A 27,407-nucleotide genomic window follows, 5' to 3' on the forward strand; every position below is an offset into this window, starting at 1 on the left:
CTTTGTGTTGGTTATCAATGGACTTCTATTACAGAACTGCAGTTAGAATCGAGTCTTTCCAAGTGTGACTCTTCTTAAACGACATTTATGCTGAGGTAAAAGCTATAGAGATGCCGATGTTAATGGTGCTGTGAACCCGCCAGACACTATGTCAGTGAAGACCAGGGGCTAGCAAGATGCAGTGCTTAGATGCACATTTTAGGACCTTGACAGCAGTAAACAAAAAGGTGTGTGTGTGTGTGTGTGTGTGTGTGTGTGTGTGTGTGCACGTGCACACGCACATGTCATGACCCTCCTGATTCCAAACAGGTGACTTGGTAGCTTTTCTTTTTGTAGTAGACTTTTATCCAACATAAAGTACATAGCCATCTGTCTCTCAGATGACCACTGAGATCCTGCCACCGGGCACCATCAAAAGCTCTCCCAGTTTGTTGTTGTTTAGTGAAAGCTACTATTGATAACAGAAATAAAGTAAATGATATGAGAGGTCTCTGGTGAGTGCACAGAACCTCATTTCCTCAATTATAATCATGAAGTAAATGTTATAACTGAACTTTCCCTCAGTGTATTTTTCAATGCCCTCAATTCTTTAGTCACTAAAACGTCCGTGTTTCTGACATGACCATACCTCATAGCTTCTAAACTTCGTTTGTATAATAAAGAAGTGTAACAACAGGAGTAGGAACTGTTTGATTATGTTTTATAAGTCTTTAATTAGATTCAGTAGTAGAGTCTGCTCGGGGAAGTTCCCAAGAGGAATGTAGGCAAGTTTTGATCCGGGCCTGGGAACTTGACCTACTGCATATAAACAGGGCTGTATAATATTCCAGGGCTCACCCAGAATGAGCACCGAGGAACTCACTGAGCACAACTATGAGCAAAAATATCCAAGTGGTTAGAAGTAAGTTGCAACTAGACCACTGCCTTCAAGTCCCAGCCTCCTGTGTTCTGGCTGCATGATGAGGGATGGGCTGCTACACTGCTCTCTCCAAGATGCACCTATCTGTAAGGAAGAGAGTCCTTACTTACAGTGGTTTTTAATGAGAAGTAAAGATGTGTCTGGCAAGGGTACCACCCAGCAAATGTTGGCAGGTGTATTGCTGGGAAGGAGGGTGTATAGGGTATTTAGCGTGCTGAAATCTGAGGTAGGAATTGGCCTAATATTATGAATGGCCTCAAAAGGCCAGAGCAGGAATATAGGTTTCATTCTGTAGGAAATGAATCTGCGACCACTAGCGGAATAGCATACAAAAATAGATCGTAATGCCTATACCATTTTGTGTCTCACAGCTTGGCTGATAAAATCCATTTATTGATTCTTTAGTTTGTTCTCCTACCATCGTTAAAGACAGTTTTAAAGGGCCTGTCATCTGGAAGTGTAGTTCCTTTTAAATGCTGAACTTTTTTTTTTCCGTTCATCAGGATTATTCCATTTGTAATGGATGCGCCATGTGTTTCTTCACTAATCCTCCAACAGCAGCCACTAGCCCTCATAAACTATGTTACAGATTCATTATAACTCGTGAATCATTGTTGGCATTGGTAAGAGTAACAGCAGCTCTCTATTAAGCTTATTGTTTAAAAATCTTCAGGCAGAAGAAGGTCCCGCAGTGCAGCATTGCCCTGTGTCATGGGGCAGCTGGTAGAAGAGGGCAGGGTATGCTCGGCTTCGCACATGCTGCCAATGGACCATCATGCTGAGATCTTTACAGCTGGGTTCTTTTCTCAACTGAACATTAGGTTCATCATATCCTACATTTAAATTACAGTCTTCAGCTCCTTCAGCAGTTTTGAAGTATAATCTTTATTTTGTGGGGATGAAGAAATGCTTAAGGGAGTAATACTAAGAACTGAGGGCTTTTTCCCCCCAATAATATCTCATTCAGTTTCTTAGGCTATAAACTTCCCCAGTTCTATTGAATATGGTTTGAATCACTAGAATATTAATACAGTAAATCATTTTAATGTTTTAAAAGCCTTTTTGAGGAGGCAGATGCCATAGTGCAGGTGTAGAGGTCAGAGGACAACTTCTGGGAGTTCTCCTTTTAGCACCTGGGGTTAGGAATCAGACTAAGTTTGTCAGGCTTAGCAGACTTCCTTGGGCTGCTGAGCAACCTCTAAAATGCCTGCTCTTTATCATAGATACAGATTTAGTCAAAACCCACTCCGTGTGTGTGCTGGCTACCGCTCATCAAGGACATGACGTGGTCTAGTATAATAAAGCTTTAGGGATCTCTCAGTAGGGCAACTAGAAAAAATCTCAATTTTTATCTTTAAATTTTATTTTTCAAAGAAACCTTATCTTACTCTGTAAAGTTAAAAGATCAAGGAAATCTAAAGTTTACTAATAGTAGTTAGTCAAAACATGAGTATGCAACCACAGCAGAATATATTCAGCTACTAAAAGTCTTGCTGAAATTAGGATCACCTGATAGACACTGGGCTAAAACCCAAGCCTACATTAACAAACTTCCTAAGTAATTCTGAAGCATAACACAGGCTGCGAAGTGCCATTGAGGAAAATGAGCCGACAGCATCTGGTAATGGCCATAGTATACTAAAGGAACCCTTTCTTTATACAGAGTCATCCTACTGGGAAGACATGGAAACAGTAAAGAACAGATGTCTCAACAGCCTTACGTAGGCCCAGGCACGTGTGCATGTGTGTTCCATAGGCTGTACTCAAGTCAGTTTCCCTCTAATCCATGCCTTAACCAAACAGGGCTGTGCAGCCCCTTCCCTTTGTAGCAGTGCTGCTCGCACGCACCTGGATATCTTCCGGGTCGCTGGTTCCTCCAGCAGTGCTCTCTACAGTCTTTCCACATCACGTGTTTGACGCATCCAATTTGACACGTAGCCCTAGACCCAGAGATCCACTTGGAAAGGAAATACAGAGAGAGAACCACGGGGTCAGTGACAAATTCTCCCAGATCACAGTCCTAGAAACCTGCGTGTCCCTGGTAACAGTCTGATGCTAGCCAAAGGAGGCCATACGTCCCCCGAACTTCATGCAGTTAGAACAGTCTTTGCCTAGAGCTCCAGAAATAGAAGTCATTGTCTGTCTTTCTTCTCATGTTCTTCCCACACACTGTTGTCTTTCATTTTGGGTGACATTGCCCTCTAGGGGGTCCTCCAACCTGTACCTTTCACTGTCACCTCTTTCCTTTCATTGACGTGTCTGAGTTGCTGTTTCTCCAGCCCCGTTTTCCTTCAAAAGTATTTAGTTCCCAGGGCTTAATTGATACAATTTTCCCTGCTCAGTTACAGCATCGTTTCCAAGTAAGCCGCTGCTATCTTCCTGCCCACCTGGAAGACTGGGGGCAGTTGCTATCTCCTCTGCTGTAATGCCCCCTCACACCCTCTCAAGGTTGTGTTCTAAGCGATCTGTCACCCTTCCAAGGCTTTGTTTATTCTCCCTGCTTCAAGAGAACACTCACAGGACACTTCTTTTTATTATTATTACCTCCCACCTCCTTTTCCCTGGGATTCTTTCTTTCTTAGGCATATTGTCATATCAGAGGAATAGAGGGAAAGGAGCGATTTCTTTTAAGATTTGATTTTATTTTCATAAATTTTGTTTCACATTGTGTTGAGATCTCCAAAACTGCAGGAATGGCTTCCGCTTTTTAATCCTAGTTACAGGGGGTGGAGCCTGAGTATTTCTATAGGAAGTAGGAATCAAAACAGCCCAGGAAATGAGCCTGTCAAACTCTCTCAGCATATTTATCGAATTTAAATGGAATTTTCTCAGCACTGCCTTATTGTAAGTCATCCGCTATTTGCTTTAGATTTACATTTCAATATGACTTTGGGGGGCTTTTTTTTCTGGAGATATTTTTCATTTAAGTTTGCAATGAACTGTACTGTGAGATATAATTATTAAAATACTTAGATACATTTTTTCATTAGGATATGAAAAGAGATGGCTAGCATCATGTTTTCACCTTGTACCTATAATTTCTTTAGCATTTAAATTACATCTTGAGTCTGGGTGGATGTATGAATCAAGAATGTGGAGAGCAGGACTGACTGTGACATGAACTCTGGTGCCCTCTATTTGACCACTTCCCCTTGGTGGGGAGACCCGGTGGCACTCAGAGGAAGGGTAAGCAGGCTATCAAGATGAGACCTGATAGGCTATGATCTTATCATGGGGGAGGGGGGTGGAGACACAAGGTCCCCTTTTGTCACAGACCTAGGGGAGGGGAATAGGGTGAAAGAGAGAGGGAGGGGGAATGGGAAGATACAAATGAGGGGATAGCAATTGAGATATGATCTGAATAAATTACATAAATAAAAATTTTTTTAAAATAAGAGGAAGATTGGGGGTATTTATTTTAGGATAGTTCTTATGAGTGGGAACTGTGAAATCTTCTCTTGCCACTGCTTCATGATGGATTTTTCTCATTTCAGAAGAAAATTCAAAGTCATATCTAGTAAAGGTTTGATGTAAAACTATAAGTACTTAAGAAAGTGGGTTTTTTAAAATAGATGATTAGGGAATTTCCCTTTTACTGCACAGAGGATGTCAGAAGGTCCTGGGGTCTAAGCAGACACCTCGATATGCTTAATCTTTCTTTCCTTGTAAAAGCCAAGACATGGCTCATCCTTGCCTTCACGAAAGACCCCTCTCGCCTGAATCTCCTTTTATAAATCACTGATAGCTCACCTGTTTTCTCCAAGAACGGGTTTTTGCTTTGTTTCTCCGCAGCGGCTTCACAGCGTTAATTAATATTAAACAATCCAACTGATGTTTTCTAAAGGACCCCTGACAGCTCAGGGCTTTCTCTGTCCCTCTGTCCTGAGCCCTTTCCAAGGTTCCTACTTCTGGCCATCCCTCAGCTCCACATTTAATCTGTGAATGACTCCCGAATGGAATGTTCTCTCTCTCCCTCCACCCCCGCCTCCAATAGTCACACTCAAATTCTGCATTGATTCAATGGTAGGAGAAGTATATACTCCTAGTAAGATAATCTAAGGGGTTGAAATCAAAGGTTAAACAAGAGCCCAGAGTCAGCCTCTTGAATGCCAGTCACAGATTTTTCACGCTTACATTGTTTGATGGGAAGATAAGCACCAAGTAGGGCCTGGAGAAATGGGTGAGCAGTGAAGAGCACGCCTTGTTCTTTCAAATTACCTGAGTTCTGTTCTCAACATCCACGATGGGCAGTTCACAAGCACCTGTAACTCCAGCTCCAGGGCATCTCACACCCTCTACTGACCTTGTAGGCAATTAAAAATGTATGGCATGTAGTCACACAGACGCACATAAATAAAAATAAAAATAGACCTTGAGCACTCATTAGAAGGTTCTAGCAAGGGTGCAGTTACTTGTTTACCCTGACCAAAGACTGGTCCTTTCTATTCAGGGAAGTTCTTTCTCGTGGGATCATGTAGCTTCTGGAGCCGTGAGGGAGGAAAAGGACACACACCCAGCCAGCCAGATCAGCCTAATCAGCCTTAGCCGTCCATGGGGTGACAGATGTCACAGCCAGGCTGCACTCACAGCCTTTTCCCTCTTCCATTTCTTTTCTAACAAATAATGAGTTTCCGTGGATTATGAGCTGTTGTCGCTTTCAATTTATTCTTTGCTTCCAAAGCAGCTTCAGTCTCCTAAAGCTCCACTGTATTCTTTGTTTGAGAAAACAGAGCCTCAGGTTATAGTAAGCCCATGTTCCAGGCGTCCTCTTTGTTAGCTTTTTAAGTGGTGGCACTTATGCTTCAGACTCTTATTTTCAGTGCAGTAAATGAAAGGCTATGGTTTCCCGTGAAAATGGTAAGTCAGGGTAGCAGAGAGTACGTACTCTGTACCTTCTGACCTGCCGTGCCCTACAAGTCCTGTGCCACAATTTGATATAGAAAGGTTTTTATTTGATAATACTCATGACTTAGCATGTGTGTTAGCAACAAGTAATGCTTTACCAATTTTGTCTAGGAGCCAGATAAAAATGGACAAATTTGCCTTAAGACACAGTTGATATTGGACAACTTAGATTTTTTTTTTTAAATATAAAGTGGTGACACATAAACATCACAGGTTGCACTTTCAGTGAGGACAAAAGGGGACAAAAAAATGTCATCCATGAAAGGGAGCCAAACAGAGCTCAATGTGAACCTAGTACAGCTGTGAAATGTATATCTGTGTTCTGCATTGGGTTTTTTTTTTTTTTTTCCGCTTATTGTAGTATCTTCCACTGCTGACTTTGGGAGAAAAGGAGAAATACCTTTTCTAGTGCCATTCTAGCCTCAGGTTCACCTACAATAGAATTCCACTTCCATTTTTATAAAGATAACCTTTGCACATATATTTGTGTTTGTGGGGGAAATATCTGTGTGTGTGTGTGTGTGTGTGTGTGTGTGTGTGTGTGTGTGTGTGTATCCTGGCTGTGCACAATGACTGCTATTCTTATTTAAGGTGATGTAGATACGTTGTGAATCCTCTTGCCCATGTTTTGACTCCTCACTGTGACTTCCATTTTACTGCACCATTGTGCAATGTTTTCTGGTACACAGCACTCTGCTGAAAGTGGAAAGGAAATACATTGTGAATAAACAGCCTGGAGCTTTCACGTTATACCCACATAATGCACTCACCACATTAAAAGGGGCAGTCCATTTTTAAATGTGTGTGTGTGTGTGTGTGTGTGTGTGTGTTAATAGCAGTTTTCACTAGCCTGTTATTATTTATCTTTTAATATGCAATAGTTTACTATATTCCTAAATCAAATTATTAACTTATACTCATCTTAAAGAATGTCAAATATCAGGGCATTTTGTCATCAAAGCATCTTTTTTATGTAGCTTTTTAAAGACCTAGTCCCTTGTAACATTCATACACACACACACACACACACACACACACACACACACATACACCCTGTATTCACATTTGTGTATCATTTTCTCTTGACAGTTGACTTCAAGCCTCGTGCCAGCATGGACACTGTCCACCATATGCTACTCTTTGGATGTAATATGCCTTCATCTACTGGAAGTTACTGGTAAGGACTGATGGGCTCCCATAGAATACCTGTGCTTTTCACAAGTACCAAGTGTATTTGTGTAAGGATTTTACAGTTGATTAATAGGCAGCTAACACTGTTCGTTGACATCATGTAATTAGCATAATTATTTAGCCCACTGTTCAGTGTCAATTTTTGTCACTGACTAAATGTTCATAAAAAGCCTGTAAGTTTAATTTTCCACCCCAAAAGCATGACAGATCTGTGCATTGATGATTCTTTGGTCCTGTATGCTATGTGAGGTAATCTGTAGATAAAATTTCATTTATCCTGATGTCTCTGAAAAGCAAGGGTTCTTATTCAAGTTTCACAGACAAGAAGCCACAAGTTCAGGTTTGCTAACTTATTCAAGGGATCAGCTGGCAGGGATGATTTTAATCATTTTGTTGAGCTTTCTATCGTGCCATGGTTAATCAATAAAACATTATTAAATGCCTATTGTAGAATTGCAGTAGATGATGTGGGGAAAGTTAGTTCTACGGTAAATATGCCTTCTATCCCAGAAACTTCTGCTATAGTTATGTCTTGAAGTTTTCCTTTTCATTTTGTTCTTCAGTGATATTGAAGATCTGTGAAATCTGAAAATATCAGTGCATCCAAAGCCTTCTATTTTCATGGACAGGCAGAATCAGGATTACATATTCTCAGTCCAGAGTGACTGCCATGTTTTATTATGCACCGAGAAGCGGTTTGTGCTGGTACCCTGTTCCCACCTAATCATGTAGACGGGTAGCCCTTTCTCAGTGTACCCTAATTTTCACTAATCTGATGTGAGGCTTGCAGCAACTGCTTTCTAGTAATTTTTATAATAAACAATTATAATATGTTTTTGAAACTGTGAAAAGCATGAGGCAATTAGTGGAAATCTCCACGGACCAAGTGCCATCAAAGCATTTGTTAATAGGCTTAAGTCATTTAATGTAATGGGCATATCACAGAGGAACCAAACTCACGTGACTAGGCTTATATAAAAATGGAATCAGCAAATCACACTTAATACCCTTTGATATCAACATTATTGTTTTATCTCTTTCATAAATTTTTATAAGTAAAATTCTTCATTAAAAGATTATTTTTGACAGTCCTTTCTGAATGTTGTCAACAAATGACACCCTTTATTTCATATGCTTTAATAATATTCCTCCTGCAACTAGTAATGTAGACTTTTAGATTAGAGTGATTAAATAGCTAGAAGAAGGAATGCAAGCTCTTTATATGTGCTTTGGCTTCTCGTGGCCTGGGAGGAATGCTAAATAACACAACAGCACTTAAAATGCTGTGACGATCCTAACTGAAAAAAAAAAACCCTATGTAAGATGAAAGGTCTGTTTGCTGTCTTCATAGCAAAGGAATATCAAAATAATCACATTATTTTGGCACATTAAGTATTTTTTGGCATTCTTAAATATACTATATTGAAACTTTCTTTTTGTAGAACCTTTATATATAAAATGTACTGCTAAAGATTTCCAGGTTTTGGGGGGTGGTTCTAAGAAAATACCCTTGAACGTGGAATTGTGTGATGATGTCTGTGTGTCTGTGTCTGTGTCTGTTCTGCTAAAATTAGTATTTGAAAGACAACAGGAAAAAAAAAAAGTGAAAAAGCAGCAAACCCATGGCTGGATGCCCTGTGGAGACTACTTAACTTATTAGGTTTATTGATGTTTAGATTTATGCTGGGTCAATCATAAACCCCCTTTATCCTAATGTTCCATAATTCTGTAAGTATGCACTGCACACTTCTATGAGTCAACTCAGAAAGGCGTGACTACAAGAGGCTGGAGACGTGTTCAGAGGGTGACTCACCTCAAGCACCTGTCTCCTGTGCTTTGTCAGTGTGAGGCACCATGGAGTAATTAGAATTTTGTGTAACACTGAATCCATATCATTTTAAATGTAATTGAAAATATCTGCCTGGTAGCCTGCATTTCCATTTGATCTATAGATTTGTAACAATTGGCTGTGTGGCCATAAAACAAGGAAAATAATTGATGCTATTATTCATCTTCTCTTAGCTAAGCCCAAAGCCTTCGTTTAACATTTGAAAGTAGATACAGGGGCTGTTCAATATGCAAAGTAGGAGACGTGCACTACGTAAAACTGCCTTCCTCCTCGCTTGGACTTCACAGTTACAGTTAACATAGATTATTTTCTCTTCATTACTTGGCAGGCTCCATTCCTCTCTTTAAAAAATTGGAATTCATGGCACTTTTTGGGCTGAACCGGAGGACAGTCTCCCTCCCACCCCACTGCTTTGTACACTAGAGTCTGTGCATGTTTTCCCAGCATTTGCCTCCTTTTCCTCCCACCCAAGTCAGTGTCAAAAGGCCTGTGGCTTTGTTCTGAAGTGTGAGTGACAAGTTTTATCACATTCATTTTAAGTTGCAAGTCTAGTATTCAAGTCTTCCAAAATAGACAGCATTTAAATAAACTCCCCGACTCTCACATATTTTTTTAGTGTGACATCTGTACTGATTTTTAATATGTAATGATATCGATAACTCATTTATGCCCTAGGAAACACTTCAGGGAACACAAATATATTTTAATAAAGTCATAACACATAGTAAGATTTTTTTTTTAACCAGTCAAGCTTGGATTTTCTGTTTCCTGTTGGCTAGTGGGATCCTGTTCTGTCCTTCCTTCCTCAGTGCCTTTTTCACATGCAGTTTTGTTTTTGTTGCCAGCTCATTGGCAAAAAGGCATGTGTCTTTAATATAGAAAGCATTTTTTTCTAAAATTATGAAGTTGTAATTCACCCTCTGTCTTCAGGCAGCACTTTTAATACGGAGGCAAAGAGCTGCTCTGGTGTTTCACTGCGGAGCTGCCCTCCTTGGCTCTTTGTAATTGCCTCTTTCTACTGTTCATTAAAATATATTTACAGTTATATTAAGTTTACATGAAAATAGTAGACACAGCATGAAGCAGTTTTCATTATGTAGTCATTTTAATTTTAAAGGTTTCTCTCTTCCACACACATTCTAGTCTTTTGTGTCTCATTCCAAATTAGCAGCTCACACTGTTAATGTGTCTAGTTAATTATATGCATGTGCACTTAAATTGCATACATTGATGCGAACCTTTTAATATACTGTGGGGTGGTCTCTTTATAGTTCGAGTGGGCCTGATGCGCAATTCCAAATTAGCATACCACTGGAGGATGCAAATAGGGACCAGGTGCCGGAGCAGCCTCTCTGATGACCCATGTAAGGAAGGCAGCGGTACCTGTCAGTGCCTGTTAATGCAGGAGATGATTAGCCAAATCTAGAGACCAATGGTGAAGATGGGAGCAAAGATGGCAATTGTATGATTTGGTGGATTGTATGTGAGCATCAACACTTATGCACAGCAGATCTGTTGGCTGATTTTGAGCATAAGCAAGTGCTCTGTTACTTGGCAATCTCTAGCCCCTCTTTTAAAGATAAAAAAGAAAATGTAGGTTGTAAATACTGCTGAATTTACATGTATATACCTCTCCTAATAAGTAGCAAATAGGTACATCTTGGAAAATAAAATTTGCATTGTTCTGTTCCACGAATGTGTTATTGTATCTTCACTTGTACAGTATTTTAATCAATAAGTAGTTATTCACTGAAGGCGTCAAGATTAAAATTCACAATTTTTATTTGGATAAATTATTTGGCATGCAAAGTAGTCGTTTTGAAGTACTATCTTTTTTAAGGTTGCTCTATTTTTATTTTATGTGGTGTGCCTGTGTTCATCTAATTCATGTATGTATAGCATGCTCATGCATGGTGCCCACAAAGCCAGAAGAAAGTAGTTTACAGAGGCCTGTGAGCTGCCATGGATGTAAAAGAAACCAAACTCAGGTCCTTTGTAGGAGCAGGGAGCCCTCTTAACTGTCAAGCCAACTCTGTGCCCTATAGTGCTTACTATTACTATTATTATTATTACTATTTAATTTAATTTTTTAAATATATGATTGTAGGGTTCTACACTTTCTTTTCTGTTGAGTGCAGAATGTGGTGCTTAAATAACTTAGGCTGAGGGGCTGGAGAAATGGTTCAGCAGATAAGAACACTGGCTGCCCTTCCAGAGGTTGTGAGTTCAACTCACAGCAACCACATGGCGGCTCACAACCACCTATAGTATGACCTGATGCCTTCTTCTGGCCTGCAGGTGTACATGCAGATAGAGCATTTGTATACAGACCTTAGGAAGCTAAAAAACAAGGAGGACCCTAGGGAGCATGCTTAATTCTCATTCCAAAGGGCAAATAGAATAGATACCGGAAGCAGTTGAAGAGAATTGAACAGTCAGGAGCCCACCACAGAGGTCCTCTAAAGGATTCCATCCAGCAGGGGATAGAAGTAGATGCTGAGACTCACAATCACACTTTGGTGTGGAGCACAAGGAGCCTTGGAACAATTGGAGGATACAAAGACCTGGAGGGGACAGGAGCTCCAAGGGAAACCAATGGAGCCAACAAAATTGGGCCCTGGGAGGGGGTGTGCCCTGCAGAGACTGATGCACCAACCAAGGACTATGCATGGTGAGGACCTAGGCCCCCAGCTCAGATGTAGTAGGTAGGCAGCACCGTCTCCTTGTGGGTCCCATAATAGGGGGAGTAGAGGCTACCTCTGACATGGACTCTGGTGCCCACTCATTGAGCATTTCCCCCTAGTGGGATGGCCTTGCCAAGCCTCAGAGGAAGAGGATACAGGCAGTCCAGGTGAGAATTGATAGGGTGGGGGTCAGGTGATAGGGGAGAAGGGTTCCCCCTTTCTGAGGAGTAGGGGAGGGGGATGAGGGACGGTGGGAGGGACTGGGAGGCGATGAGGGAGGGGGCTACAATTGGGATGTAAAGTTAATAAATTAAAATTTTTAAAATTCAAATAAAAAAGAACAACTTAGGCTGAGATTTTTGTCTTCAAAATATTGGCTGAATCAGGGTCCTAATGCAGAGACTGTGACTGCGGATAATAATTGTGTGCTGCATACTTTAAGAAGATAAAGGGCTTATTTCAAAAGTTTGATAAACACTTTGAATGTTCAGGGGCATACATAAGTGTAAACCAACTTAGACATCAAATATTGCATGGTACTCCACTAATATGAACATTTTTATGTTATTTGTGTATCAGTGAAATTATTTACATGACCCAAAACGCCATGATGACAAAAACACAGAATAATAAAAACTGGGGGAAAAAAACCCTAAATATTAGTCTGTTAGAGTTAATGGACTTTTAAATTTGTGTCCAGCCTTGTGCTTTAGTACGGTTGTCTGTGCAAAGCAAAAACTATTTTTGGCTCTTATAATTAATTTTTTATTTTAAAACTATTCCTAGTTATACTTATGACCAACTCATCTAAAAATCAAAGAGGGCTTCTACAAGTTGTTTGATGTTTTTTTTAAAAGGAGAGTCCCAACTGGCTAAAGGAGGCCATATCCAGCTGTTCTAACTTAGCATCATTCCCAAGCTAAAGCAGTAGAGTGCTTTCCTGTCCTCTGAAGAATTAGCTTAAATCCCTTTCAACTGCGTCTATTTATTAACCACCTGCTGTGTCTTTTTAAATGCCACTATCTCTACAGGGTTATAGATGCTGATGAGAGGAAAGAAAAAAACATAGCTGGAGCCTATGTAGGCCTGTTTGTAGCACACTCCGCCTGGTTACTCATTTAAATGGCTTTTCATCTTAGTGATGACATTTCCTAGATAAAGCCACAGCTTTGCTGCTTGCTCCTGATCATAATGATTGTCTGAAAGCAGGGTTTGCGCATCCTGCCTTGTGCAGCTTTTCTGCATCCTGGATACTCATCATCGCACTCTCCATAGCAACATTCAAAAATGTTTTCGGCTGTACTTTCTCTGTTTCTCCTGCCATAAGAAACTTAAAAATAAAAATCCAACAAATAGGACATCTTTCTCAGCATAACAAAAAGTTGCAATCCTCCAAAACCCATACCGCCCTTCATTTTACACACTATATGATGGGCATTTAAGTGCAGTGTTCTGTCACAGGTTTTTGATGGACTTGAATTAACTGCCTTCCTTTTCCCTTTATTCGTTATGTATTTGCAAAGGTCTCCACTCCTTGCTGACCTTGACCTGATTCTTGACTCTGTCTTGAGTGCTAGGGTTAAACTGCATAGTCTTGCTTATATTGTGTTAGGGATAGGGCCCTTGCCCTCTTATAAGCCAGGTAAGAAATCTACCAACTGAGTTGCAGCCTCAACCCACCACTTCCTTTGTTTTAGCTTCATATTGTAACTGAGTCACATTAGGAGAGGACACATATATCCACAGGTTAAAACGCAGTTGGTATCTGCTCTAACTCTGATTCAGCAATGATGACTACGACCCTGGTTAATAATTTTCATTGTGTGCTTTAGAGTTGATGGTAGGTGCTCCTTAGCATCTATCTGGTTACTAGTGACATGCTTGTAAACATTTCTATAGTTTCCACAGAAAAACACTACACACAAGGGGCTTGAGGCTTGGGTGGGCGAGAGACATGGTTCAGCAGTTAAGAACACTAGATGTTCTTCCAGAGGACCCAGGTTCAATTCCTAGCATGCGCGTGCCAGCTTGCAACTGTCGGTAGCTCCAGTTCCAGAGGACCAGACAGTTTCTTCAACATCAACACAGAAGAACACCTGCACACACACACACACACACACACACATACACACACACACACACACACACACACACACACACAGAGACACACACACACATACACAGACACACACAGAGACACACACACACACATACATAGACACACACACACATATACACACACAGAGACACACACACACACACACACACACACACACACACAAACTATTTTTAAATGAAACATGCTGTATGGTTTGGGTTATCTTTCCTTACAAGAGTAGCATCCAAGTCAAACAAAACAGTGACGTTATGCCGTAAAACACAATTAAGTACCTAGGGTTCAGATTTTGCCTTAGTAATTGTCACAGGCATTATTTAACCAACTTAGCCTGTATTGGCGTTTCTTTATCCATTAGGCAGGGCTTCTAACCTGCCCTACTGGCTGTGAAAGAGGAAGCTCTGAGAGGTACATAACATGCTTGCTGTGCTGCTTCCTTAGAAGAGATGGCTTTGTTCGGAAGGCGAGCTTGAGCTGCGCACCCTCTGTGCTTACAGACTTTATTGCCTTTCTCACTGGGGTGAGGAGTTGTCAGAGGTAGTTCCTATGATTCTGTTTATCAAGCTGTTACCAATCTTATTTAGCTTCCTAATAAGGTGGTCTTCAAATCACTGTACAGCTGCATACCTGCTGCACTCAAGTTCACAGAGTAATCCGAATTGACAGAAATAGTCCATAGGTTGTAAAGCGGTTAATGATATTTGGATATTTACCTCAGAGCAGTGCAGTTTTGAAAGGTGACAATATCCCACCCGTGACATTTATTATGTTGTGTTTCACAAAACAAAAAACCTCTAGCCTTGTTGATTTTCTGGCTATGGTTGCTAGATACCTAATGCATTGTAGTTGGAATTTAAGGCCTACCCATATTATTTTCTTTTCCTGTTTCTATAATAAAATTCTCTTACAAAAGCAACTCAAGGGAAGAGGATTTATTTCAGCTCACAGGCCAAGCAGACGTCCACATGGCAGGGGCGTGAAGGCAGCAGGAGCCTGAAGCACCTGGTCACATCACATCTCCAGTCAGAAGCAGAAAGTGCTGAACGCTAGGGCTCAGCTCAGTTTATCTGTCTAATACATGATCGAGGGTCCCCTTCCCACAAGATATGGTGCCAGTGGCAGTTGAGAGGAATCTTACTACATCCATTCACCTGCTTAAGGCGGTCCCTCACAGGCATGCCCAGCAGCTGAGTAAACCTACAGGGCTGTCTCTGGAAACGGTTTCCTAGGCGACTCCATATCCTGTCAAATTGACAGCTCATACAAACCATCACAGATTTAGCTCCATGGCCTGACAATTTGGGTTTTATTATTTTAGCCAAAAGAAATGATGCGGTCTCATTGCCCGTCTCGCCTAAGCAACCTTAGATTTCAGATAGCCTTCAACACATATGACCAGAGCTTGCTTTAACAGTCACTCATATGGATAACTCAACATGACAGGCTCGCTCTCCTCAGTGCTTGGCACAATCAAAATATCCGTGCCATCCGAAAGGTTTCCTGTGCATGGGAGGTAAAAGGGCTTCCTTAGGGAGAGTCCAAGGATCCAGAAGCATCTTAATTTCAAGTGTTAATTGTTGCCCTGCTCTTTGAACTATCAATGCCATGTTTTTGTTAACATAATGTGAGGCTGTTTTGTGCCACTCAGTTGTGTAACCATCAAAATCCATCTCTCTTGACCTCTCATTTTACTTTCTTATTTAGTTCTCACACTAATTACGTTAAAGATTATTTTCAGTACCTTGGTATCTTTCTGTGAGTCATCATAATTTGGTCAGGTATTCAATACAGATTTTTAAGTATATATGTGAAAGTTGTTTTAAGTAAACCAGGATTTAAAAACAAGTATTTTATGTGTGGGGTTCTTTTGCCTGCCTGCATGTCTGTGCAGGCATGACCTGTATGTAATACCCACAGAGGCCAGAAGAGGGTGTCAGACCCTCTGGAAGTAGAGTTACATCTATTTCTGAATAGCCATGTAGGTGCTGGGAACAGAACTCAGGTCCTTTGAAGAATAGTCAGTACTCTTAACCACTGAGCCATCTCTCCAGCCACAAGCTACGCTTTTTTTAAAAAGTGTGTGTGTGTGTGTGTGTGTGTGTGTGTGTGTGTGTGTGTGTGTTATGCAGGTGCCCATAGAAGCCAGAAGATTTATCAAGTGCCTTGGAGCTGGAATTGTAGGTGGTTGTGAACCCAATGTGGGTGCTAGGAACCAAACTTAGGTTTTCTGGAAGAACAGTGAGTGTTCTTAACCACTTGGTTGTCTCTGTAGTCCCAAGATCTGTTTCTGAAGTTGTTGTTCTATCAGACCTGAGAAACATAAAATGTGAGATTGTTTGACTTTGTGATTCCACCTGAAATTTGATTTTGGAACTGCATGTACAAATTGCATCAGGAACTAACAGTTTTCTTCATATGGTATTCTCTACCTGTAAATCTCTGCCTGTAAATCAGTGTCATGGGTTATGATGGAAGTGTGATTGATTAATGGCCAGAGCCCTGAACTGTGGCTTAGTTGTCTGACCACTGGAAACACTTGAATTGAGCAACTCAGTCTCAAAGTGCAGCCCATTTGCAGCATTCCTAAGACAATGAGGAGAAGCCGGGCATGCAATGATTCAAATATGTCGGTGTTTATATTTTGCTTTTATCGTAAATGGTTTAGTTGGGTTTTTTTTTTCTTTATTTTTTATTTGAATAATTTATTCAGATTACATCCCGACTGTTATCACCTCACTTGTATCTTCCCGTTCCCCCTCCCTCCCTCTTTCACCCTATTTATCTTAAATTTTTAATTCTTATTTCACATGTGACAGTGCAATACCCCAGTCAACTGGGCTATTTAAGCATCCCAATGTGTAAAGTGAAAGAATCAAACTGCGCCACCTATTGCTAAGTGCCAGGGGCCAGGCAGAATCACCCCAAACCTCGGGAGCCCCCAATCTGGCTGACAAGACAAATGAGGAGGCTGAGTCTGGGACTGTGCTACAGTTAAGGAAGGGGATTGGTGATGGGGTCAGAGGAGGCTTCCCTGGGGGGGACAACTGACATGCAGCCTTGAGGTTGACTGCGTACTATCAAGCAGAGAGTTAGGAAGGATTCTTCCAGACAGCGATCACAGTGGAAACAAGAGAAATGAGGAATGAACAGTGGCTTGAACACAGGCGTTGTCTCTGGAAATATAAGGTTCCAGATCATAAGGGGTCTTATGTGCTCTGCTACAATATTTCAGTTTCATTTTGGGGAAGCATCTGAAACATTTTGAGCCAGCAAATGGCAGAAATGTATAGCGTAGAAATATTTACCAAACCGACGTTCTCTGCTTTGTGTTCATCTGCTTCTACATAGTCATACACTGAAAACTGACTTCCATGTCACAGAAAACAATTATCTTAACAATGTCATCACACTGACGCTGGCTGGCACTTGTACATTTATGATCCTTGTTGAAAGGTATGAAAATTGCCACCCAGAGATGTAAGTTTTCAAAGCTTACAAGAAGTAAGATAGGAAGTCCATCACATCTGACAAAGAAGCCAAGAAAATGTTTAGACTTTTGGGCCTCTTCCAATACCCTCAGTCCTTTAACACATTTGGCATGAGGATGTCACAGACTTTGTTCCAAAATGCAGTTCTCATATGGTGATGATCCTTCATCTTTAGCGTATGGCACTTGACAGGAACAGTAAGAAACAACTGCTTGATGTGTTTTACAATGCACATTACACAGTCTCTCTGCAGCCTAATTTATAGAACTAAGAACATTTTCTAAGCATAACATTTGGGACGCCCTGGTGCTGGGTCTCTTTCCTAATTCTGAAAGAGAATAACACTGTCTATAATGACTTCAGTTTTTCTACCCCCATTCCTGTCTGTGACAAGATTTCCTGCCTCTGAGCTTGAAGGAGAGGTGGACTCACTGGTGTTTCTGTGTACACAGTTACCCAACCTATGCACTTCCAGGTCTGTAGGCTGAGCCTCTAACCTGTTTAAGAAGCCATGGCATCTGCCTTTGCAATCTCTCCAGACCACAGGTAGTGCGTATTTTCCCCTCTGTGAACCAGCTACTGCCAAAGAAGCTGCATTTGTCTGTGTGCTTGATAGTTTTCAACCTTTATGATCAATTTTATTTTCTGCCTCTGACCTAGTTTGGCCTCAATTTTTCAAAACACAGACATAAAAGCAGTATAAAAAAATGTATTGTGGTCATGTTTTAAACAAATCCAATTCAACAACAGGACAAACTGAGAGTTACAGTATGTTGGAAGCAATATGAGCTGCCATCAGCTTATTATATATTAAATTAGGTCTACCAAATTAGTATACCAATTAGTATATGAGTTACTGTACATACATGCATCACTACCGTAGCCCTGTCAGAGGAGTTTCCACCTACGAGCTACTGGACTTTTCAAGGGCTGATGACCACACCCAAGAATCCCAGCTGTTGGGGGTGGTCCAGGGGTGGAACTGAAGACAGACCGTGTGGCTGCGGGCGCTCCTTGCCATCCATCTCTATCCTCAGCAGGTAATTGTTTACAGAAAATGTTTTATTAAATAGTGCATCACAACATATAGTGCCTTGATTAATAAAGAGCTTTCCTCTTATATTTCATTTGATTTGCAGAATAACAGTGAGGCAAATATCCCTGCAAAAACACTAAGTCAGAAAGACTAAGTAGTGCTTGTACCCCCACGAAATGATTTACAAATGCAAGCCAGTGTTTACAATCTTTTAAAAGTAGTGTGTGTGTTTGTGTGTGTGTGTGTGTGTGTGTGTGTGTGTGTTGTCAAATGTCTAACGTGTGTACACATATTATGTTTTTCCTTCTGACCACACATATTTGTTGAGAAGGTCAAGAATGAGTTGGCAGCATCACCCCACTGGACCCTGAAGGTCACACATGGATGATGTTCTTGTCAGCATTAGCCTTGGCTTACACAGTGCAATGTTTGGAGTTATGATTTGGTGTCCACCTGATCGCATAGAGTACATTTCAAACAGCAGTGTATCCAAGTGTAGGCTGTAGAGCCACAATGCGGGATTGTTTCAGCTCCCTCTTCAGGTGCTTTTTCCTTGCAGCAATTGCTCCAGATTTCCTTAGGTTATTAAGCCTAACAATAAATATCTATTGACACATCTGACTTTCCCTGCCCAGATATGGAGCAGTTAATATATTTCACTACCTAAGTACTCATTATAGCTCCTTTTCTTTTCTCTTCTCTTCTCTTTTTTTTTTTTTTTTCCAGGTTTTGTGATGAAGGAACCTGTACAGATAAAGCCAATATTCTGTATGCCTGGGCAAGAAATGCTCCGCCGACCCGGCTCCCTAAAGGTAAATCATCTGAAGTGTCTCAGATGGTGTAACTAGCATTCATCGGCTTATTAATGGTCCTTTCTAAGAGAGTGTTGCCAGTGTTCATGTTGTAGTTTCTCACTAAAAGTGCCAGAATCACCTACTTTACACTGAAAAGGAGTTAGCTACTTTTTCTCTCCTCATTGGTAAGAAGTTTGCCCTCACGGCAGTTTGGGTCAAATTATAGAATGATCAGGGATACTTCAAGCCATCTGTGGCCTGAGGCACATCAGCCCTTGTCAATAGGACCATTTCATGAGCCGAGAGAGCCCCACATAGTAAACAAATTGCTATTTCGGCAGCAATAATATTTTAAGTCCTGGAACCTAGGTATTTAATGTAATGCCAAACCTAGCTGGTTTTCTGACTTTGCCTGAAAACTGTTGATGTTTCCAATGTCTGAGTGAACTGCCATCTCTCTTCTTGCCTAAATGCTTCAGAATATTTAGGAAGGTGTATGAATCTGTTGTGGAGTGCGTGTGCTGTGGTACAAAGATGGCTTTAAGATCCTCTCCGTAGCTCATGATTTCATCACTAATTGAACTCTACTTTGCCTTGCTTCAAATCAGCCTGAGAATCGTCTCTGCAGGTTGCTATGTACCAATCAATTGGCCTAAACACCACAGAAGGTCTGATATTTTGAGAGCAGATACATGTTTCTCAGCCTGTGAACAGTATGTCTGTATATTGTAGACACGTCAGTAACAAACCCCGTAGAGCCAGTAAGGCCATCCCCAGACACCTGGGCTTTGTGACCTAGTTGGCAACCAGTTTCCTCTATGTCACTTTTGAAAACCATGTTGTCATACGGGAAGGAAAGTAGTTACCCTAGTATACTCCTAGGAGTCTATCTCCTATAATTACTTAGAAGATGTGTTTTTATGGATATTTATTAAACAAAAATAGAATCATTTGCTGAGTCTGTTACAAGGTCAACAGGGACAGAATTATGTTGCACTATTCTTTCAGAATGAGTGATCTGTTCGGCTAAAAGACCAGGGCCCATTCTGGTTCTAAGTTGGAAACTCTGAGTGTTCTGGTTAAACATTAGGGCCTATGTAATTTCTTTTATCGTCTGTATGCTAGTTTTATATGGTATAAGTTATTTTATTTCCTGCGTATTTCATGACCAGCCAGCTAAAATTACCACTATAACTCATTTAAGCATAAATTTCTGTGATGCCAGTTTACCTTGTTTTATAACTATTTAGGTGTTGGATTCAGAGTTGGAGGAGAAACTGGAAGTAAATACTTTGTCCTTCAAGTTCACTATGGGGATATTAGTGCTTTTCGAGGTAAGTTTTGAAATGTTGGGATGGAGCAAATTGTCCAATACTTTATTACCTAACCTAGGCATGCCATTATCTGTGTAATAAAATGAAGAATAACACATACACTCTGCCCAGCAGGGATAACTGCTTTTAGCTGCTTTAATCCACAACTACTGAAGGAATGACTTTTTTTTTTTAAGTTATCTCTACAATGCAAACTTCATCCCACTGTGCTTGCTTTCTTTCTTTCTTTCTTTCTTTCTTTCTTTCTTCTTTCTTTCTTTCTTTCTTTCTTTCTTTCTTTCTTTCTTTTTCTGGTTTTCAAGGTGTTGTCTTATCTGCTTGTGTCTATGCCGATCAGAAGTGTCACTCATACTAGTCAATATCATTAGGCTTATTGAATTTACTGTGAGCAGGATACAAGGGCATCTGCAGGTTCTGCAATACCCAGGAGGTCTCCAACTGTCGGGCACCTGCTGTGTTTCATGTATAATTCACACCCACCATTGTGTTCATGCCTCCATTGTCCACTGCAGCAAGGCACAGATCTCAGTCACTGCTTAACACACCAAATACTCCTCCACTAGTCTCTCTGTCTGCCATCACCATGCATTTTATTTAAGTGCCCCTTCTCCTCTTACAGAACCATCAACACCAGGAATGGACCCTGTCTCCAAGGCAACCAAAATTTGTGCTTCTTATAAGCTCTGTGGCCTGTAGCCACATTCCAGCTAGGTTTTGATTTCATGCCCTTGGTTCTACAGGAACAGAGCTCTCTTTGACTTATTAGCCACTTTCCTTCCTGTCCTGTGCTGACATACACTTCCTCCAGAATTCTGTAATATGCTATGTGTCATAACTGACCTCACACATATCCTTCTTAACACATTTGATTTCTATCCAGTTACAAGTCCCAGAGTCAGGTGTCTCTCTGTACCTATGAAATACACTCTATGACAGTCTTTCTCAACCTTCCTAAGGCTTCAGCCATGTAATACAGTTCCCCATGTTGGGGTGACCCCCAGTCATAAAATTATTTCCATTGCTACTTCATAACTGTAATTTTACTGTTATGAATTGTAATGCAAATATCTGATATGCAGGATATCTATACGTGACCCCTGTGAAAGGTCATTCAACGCCCTCAGAGGGGTTGCGACCCACAAATTGGCAACCACTGCCATAGAGCTTTTCCTGAGAGAGCCTCTTGTGGTGTCGAGACTTCGTAGATTCTCCACCCCCAGCATTGAAGCACTACCTTATCCTCCTCTGGAAAAGTACATTGAGAGAAATAATTTTATGTAACGGAAAACTTTTAATTAGACACAGCATCAGCTAAGCAAGAACCTGCAGACCAGTGTACGACCCTAACTTACAAATATTATATATAAAAAAAAAAAGAATTCCAGTTATAACAAAATAGTTTTCCATCTCTGCACCAGAACTTAATCGTAAATTGCCAGCAGTGGAGATTGCTGAGAAAAGGTTTTACTGAAAGCAAAGGAATAAAATAATGTTTGTGCTTGAGGAACAAGGCCAGAAAGCATTTGCTGTGGAATGCTGCCTGCAAAACACTGACAGAGCCTTGCCTTGGGAATGGCAAGCTTGCCGCCCCTAGTCCCATAGCTGGACCAGCTGAGCACACCCACGCACACACAAACCAGATTCTCCGTCCCTTAGTGAGACAGTGAATTTCACTGTCAACGTAATTCCTCATAGATTTTCTAGAACTCCTGACAGGCTGGCTTATATCTTAGAGAAAATGGATGATAGGCACTGATGTTAGCAAAACATAACACTTTAACAATTTAATTTCTTACTGATGAGTTCATTTTTTATAGTTCATGTTTAATATTAGGACAATAATATACTGATGTTTTAATATATAAGTATATAATTGTTTTTACTGTAAGAGACAGATAAGAAATTTCATGTAGTGACTTTTTTCTAGACTAGTTTTTCCCAGAGAGGCTACATAAAAGCAGAAAGTGTGCTAGCATTAATATTCACAGAGTGTACTATAACATAAAATAGTCTATCACTTTCTCTTATAGAAAAGTGTTAAGAATCATGCTCATGACTCATTCAGTGCCATTAGTTGCCTGTTACATGGTATAGAACATAAAGTAGGCACACGGGAGAATAGCAAATCCCGCTGAAACAATGAAAGAGACGTTTTACCTTTATTGAATTTGGGATGAATAGGAATTGAATTATAAAACTCAAGACTACCAGACTTGGGTAAACCTGCTATAGCTTGGGAGGCCTTATAAACTAATATACTGTTTTTAAAAGCAGTCTTTCCATTTTGTAAAAATTTATTATTTAGTAGTAAAAGTTTTCTAGATGATGAGGTTTTTTTTTTTTTTAATGAGCTACATATTCACAGTGAGGTACCATTAAAACTGTTAATATGAAAAGATAGACAGCAAAAAAGGTACGTAATAACATATAAATGGACTATATATACTTTATGTGTGCTTGTGTGTTTAGGAGGATCATACAGAACACAGAAAAAAGGAGCGTTGGCAAACAAGAAACAGTTGTGTTACGTTTTGTAAAGAAATGATCATCAGTGTCTTTTCAACACTGTTTTCATTCCAAAAGTAGAATCTCCACATTACTCCTAAGTATGTGTCCATGAAGGTTCTGTGTTCCCACCATACTAGCTGACAACAAGTTCCTATGCTTGAGCATAGGCTCAGGCCCTCAGGAGTTCCCTGAGGAGCCTCGAAATGGGTTCTGTGTAGGATCTCTTAATTCTCTTTGTAAGCCATTAGGAGAGGAGAAAACAGCATCTTCTATATTAAAATGTGTGCTGTGTGTCTGTAACTGTGCACACAAGTACATGAATATGAAACGTCACTGCTTTGATATCAATGCCAGTGCAGATTTTAACTTTATGATTTAAAAACTAGGGATGATATTTCATGTATGTAAGTTGTGGATCAGAAGGAGTGTGACACTCCTCAGGAAATGTCCGTTTCCTACCGAAAATTTGGCTATTTGGCTATTTGGCATAGGCGAGTAAGCATTTTTCCATTTGCAGAAATGACTTTTAAAGAAACAAATAAACCTCCCGCAGTGACAGTAAAGGAACTCCCTAAACTTGTGGGACTGTGGACAATCGGAAAGCAGGGTCTGAAGCCAGACAAGCCGTGGACTTTAGTCTCTAGCAGGGGGAGGAAGATGGCCTGGGAGTTCTGTGAGATGATATGCTTGTTTGCTTTGTTTTATAAATCACCCAAATGTGAAGCTGTAAAAGCTTCGCCCAAGAACACCTGGCTTTATTAAATACCATGCCACTCGTAGGAAGGCCTGTGCTGACACAGGATGTGCTGCCCTTGCTGCCAGCCAGAGCTTATCCTAGCACTAGTGCAAACACAGGACTGTGTGTGCAGGCAGTAATAGGCGAGCATGTCATTTGTGGAGGCTGCAAAGAGGTAGGGGCACACAGCTCAACCCCGGGAGGACAGGTGTGAGCCGGAGGAGGAGGCTTCTTGGAAGGTGGAAAGGAGCTAGGTTCTGAGAGCTAAACTAGAGCTCCCGGGTCTGAGGCTCAGGAGGGAAGATCATTCCAGACAAAGGTAAAAGCCCTAAACAGCCCTATGCATGCCAAACTCTTGGTGATATGATGCTACCAGAGAAGGGAGGACTGGCAAGTAATTAGAAAAGATGTGTTCGGAGAGGGACGTCCCTGGTAAGAAGAGATCTGAGAACACTCCCTCCAGAGCTGTTTGAATCATAGTCTCAGTTTGTAATGCTGGACAGTCCCATGCTTGAGCTTGCAGAAGAGTTACAAATCCTGTAAGCTGGTGGCCAGAGGAAGGCAGGATGAGGCTTAGGAAAACCAGAATGATTTATTTACTTTTCTCTTCTTTCTTTGTTATTAATTTTCTTTTTTACATATACATTTTATTTTATTGCACATAATATATGATAAACTACCTACAGCAAGAAGAACCACAAAACAACCAAGAATTATATAACTGTTACCATTCATAGTGTTTTGGCTATTTGTATTTGGCAACCTTGATGAAAACATCTTTTCAGTTTTGGTGTGTCTAAAATTCTGGATGTAAATCAATATCTATCATATTTCATCTCTATCAACTTAAAAGATCTATTGAGACCTAAAATTGTCTTAACTCCTAAACAACTAAGCTAAACTGTAAAACTAAACTATCTGGTCTTCAACGCCGTCAGACTTGAAAAAGAATAAAATTAATTATCTGAGTAGACAGGAAGTGCAGGTTAGCAGCTCCCAAAATGAGAAAAATGACAAACACAGTTTGCTGCCTGAACAGTCACCCAAAACTCTATAATGTTGGAGCATCACCTTCTTCTGGCCCAATAGATCTGACAGACATATTTGTGAGGCAGGAACTTTTGAGGACGTGCTTACCCTGTCTTGTCAGGTTTGGCCATCAACTCTGCCTGCATCCAAGCTTGCCCAGTTTTAGGCAGAATTCTGTCTGTGGCAAAAACGAGGACATTTTGCCCAGTGGCTTGTTTGCCACATTTGAAGCCAACTCCATAAGGAGGTTCACTGATGCTCATCATCTTCTTTGAGATAGGCTGAGTGTTAACCTATCTTACTGTCAAAGAATCTTTAAAATAGTAAAAACATCTTTAAATGGCATATTCTGTAGGTCTTTGATGTTTTTGAAGACCTTATCTAATTATTTTACCCTATCTATCTATAGAATCGTATCTATCAGTTAAACCTAGGGTGCATATTCTTGGGATACAAATAGGCTAGTAATTGACATGACCATGATTTTATCAACTAACAATTAACTTGTATTACTTAATTATCCTAAGAGGCTTGCAAAAGCACTTTCAAAGTATTGGAAGTAAACCTTGTATTGTAGTTGAATTAAATAGCTACAATAATTCTTATTAGAGTAGAAATATAAACAATGTGTGTGAAGACTAATCTTAAATTTGAATTCTATACCAATGTATCAAAATTAAACTTATTTTGCATCGATATACAAAATTCTATACCAATGAATTAAAAATAACCTTGTGAGTAACAATTAAGGCCTTAAGTTGAGGAGTAGATTCAATCAGAATGATTCATTAAATGTACGCTGGTTAATTATTTATAAATTAAATTCCATTGAAAACTGCAGATAGTCTAATAGAAAATGATAGCTTTATGTGGATAGTAGCATGGCTCAGCATTTAATGACTCTAAATCCAGATGGCCTGATAATGGCACATGCTAAGTTTGTTACCTTTACCCAGTATGCAGGCATTTCTTTGCCGTCTTCATCTATAGAATTGGCCCAGTCAGTGGCTCACACAGAATTAGCTGCATTCATTACTGCCCATATAAACATATACTCCTAAGCAGAATCTTTTGCTATAACTGTCCACAATATAAAAAGGGATATTTACTGTTTTTCAAGGGCATTAGGGTTTAGACACAGAACATAGATGTTCCTGTCCATCAGTGTTGTAAGGAGTGGTCCAGTGATGTGACGTTCCCTGGTCCCTGAGCAGTTTTTATTATTTACAGTTAGCTGTACAAGAAGCAAAACCCAACTCCCTACATTATGGCTAATATTATGAGCTTGACGGGATACAGTCATCGGGGAGATGCCTCCAGGCATGCCTTCCGAAAATTTCTAGACTCTGTTGACTGAGGTGGGACACCCACGTTAGCTGTGTGTGCACCACCCATTCTGTGGGTTTGGGCCTAGCCTGGATGAAGAAGAGAATGCGAAGCAAGAGCATCATTCCTGACTGAAGACAGCGTGGCCAGCTGCCTCGCAGCCCTGCTCCTACGATCCTCCCACAAGGGACTGTGAACCCAAAAAAGGCCCTTTCCTTCTTAAATTTCCCTTTTGTCACAGCAACGGAATGAGTAGCTAGTGTGTTCCTGAAAAACATTTTCTTTTGTCTTTAGTTTTTCAACAAATCTTGGTCTGAAAAGAAAATTCTCCTGAGATTCTTCGCAGAGTTATTGAATTATTTTCTGCAGGATTTTAGCCCAGGGGAATATTGTCAAAACTGCCTCTCATTTCTAGGGCTCCCTGGCATGGGTCACTAGGGTTGAGCATTGAGTCAGTTTCCAGGTCAGAAGTGTATTGGACTCACCAACTGAAGTTTCAACAGTCAGAGAACTTTTATACTTCAGCAAAGTCCCAAGACACAAAAAACATCCCTTGTCTACTGTCTTGCTGCAATAGAAAGACCCCACAGATGCATGCCCATAGACACACACACATATACACACACATACACACACACATACACACACATACACACACACACACACGCACACAGACATCAGTCAACATTGTAAGAAGTGTTCCAGTGGTATGCTGTTTCCTGTTTCCACACCTCCATCGCAACCCTCAAAACACACCTGTGTTTCCTGCATTTTAGCATGCTTTTGGGTATAGAGGTAAAGATTCATTTTCCTGAGATGAGCTAATGCCTGCATTCTAAATTAAATGAATTAAATGGAGAAATCTTAGGTTTTTTTAAACTCTCATTGTTGAGAACTCTAAAAAAAATAATAAAGTTTAGTTTCTAAATTTCTGAATTATATGAGTAAAATCAGATCGTCAAACTTTAGTGAGAGCCTTCGGGGATGATCTTTTTTTTTTTTTTTTCTGTTTTAAAAGACCTTTTATTAATGAGTAATTGTTTTAAAAAATATTGCCGTGGAAGCTGTAGTGTGTTACCATGTGATCATTTTTAAATAGCAGCATTTTCTAGAAAGCCAACACTTCAGCCTGTTAAGTACCATAAAACATTTTAGTTAGGAGCTACAGAGATGGCTCAGCCTTTAGGAGACCCCATGGGACAGCTCCCAGCACCCATATCAGGCAGCTTACAGTCGCCTATAATGCTAGGTACAGCAACATCTGACCTGCATGGGCACCTGTTTTATGTGCACATAGTGCACGTACCCACACAGAAAAAGACACACATGAATATAATTAAAATAATAAAATTGTAAGTAAAGACTTCTGGCTAGCTGTCACCACAGAATATATGATGCGTTTTGTGAAGTTAGATACGATATGTTAGATGCCTACTATAAGTGTCAACCTGCAGCCGATATATTGGCAATAAATGTTAACTCAAAATTTGCG

At 40.4% G+C, this 27,407-nt stretch overlaps 1 protein-coding gene across 10 annotated transcripts in view; it reads left to right on the top strand.

Moving 5' to 3' along the window:
• The window catches only part of Pam (peptidylglycine alpha-amidating monooxygenase), a 179,339-nt gene that overhangs the window by 38,914 nt on the left and 113,018 nt on the right, over positions 1 to 27,407 (top strand). For all 10 annotated transcript variants that reach the window (XM_051154406.1, XM_051154408.1, XM_051154407.1 and 7 more), the window contains exons 4-6: positions 6,914 to 7,001; positions 18,915 to 19,000; positions 20,233 to 20,316. In XM_051154406.1, coding sequence (XP_051010363.1) covers positions 6,914 to 7,001; positions 18,915 to 19,000; positions 20,233 to 20,316 — 258 coding nt within the window. The remainder of the gene's footprint in view (positions 1 to 6,913; positions 7,002 to 18,914; positions 19,001 to 20,232; positions 20,317 to 27,407) is intronic.

Source organism: Acomys russatus, chromosome 12 (assembly GCF_903995435.1).
Source record: "Acomys russatus chromosome 12, mAcoRus1.1, whole genome shotgun sequence".
NCBI lineage: Eukaryota > Metazoa > Chordata > Mammalia > Rodentia > Muridae > Acomys > Acomys russatus.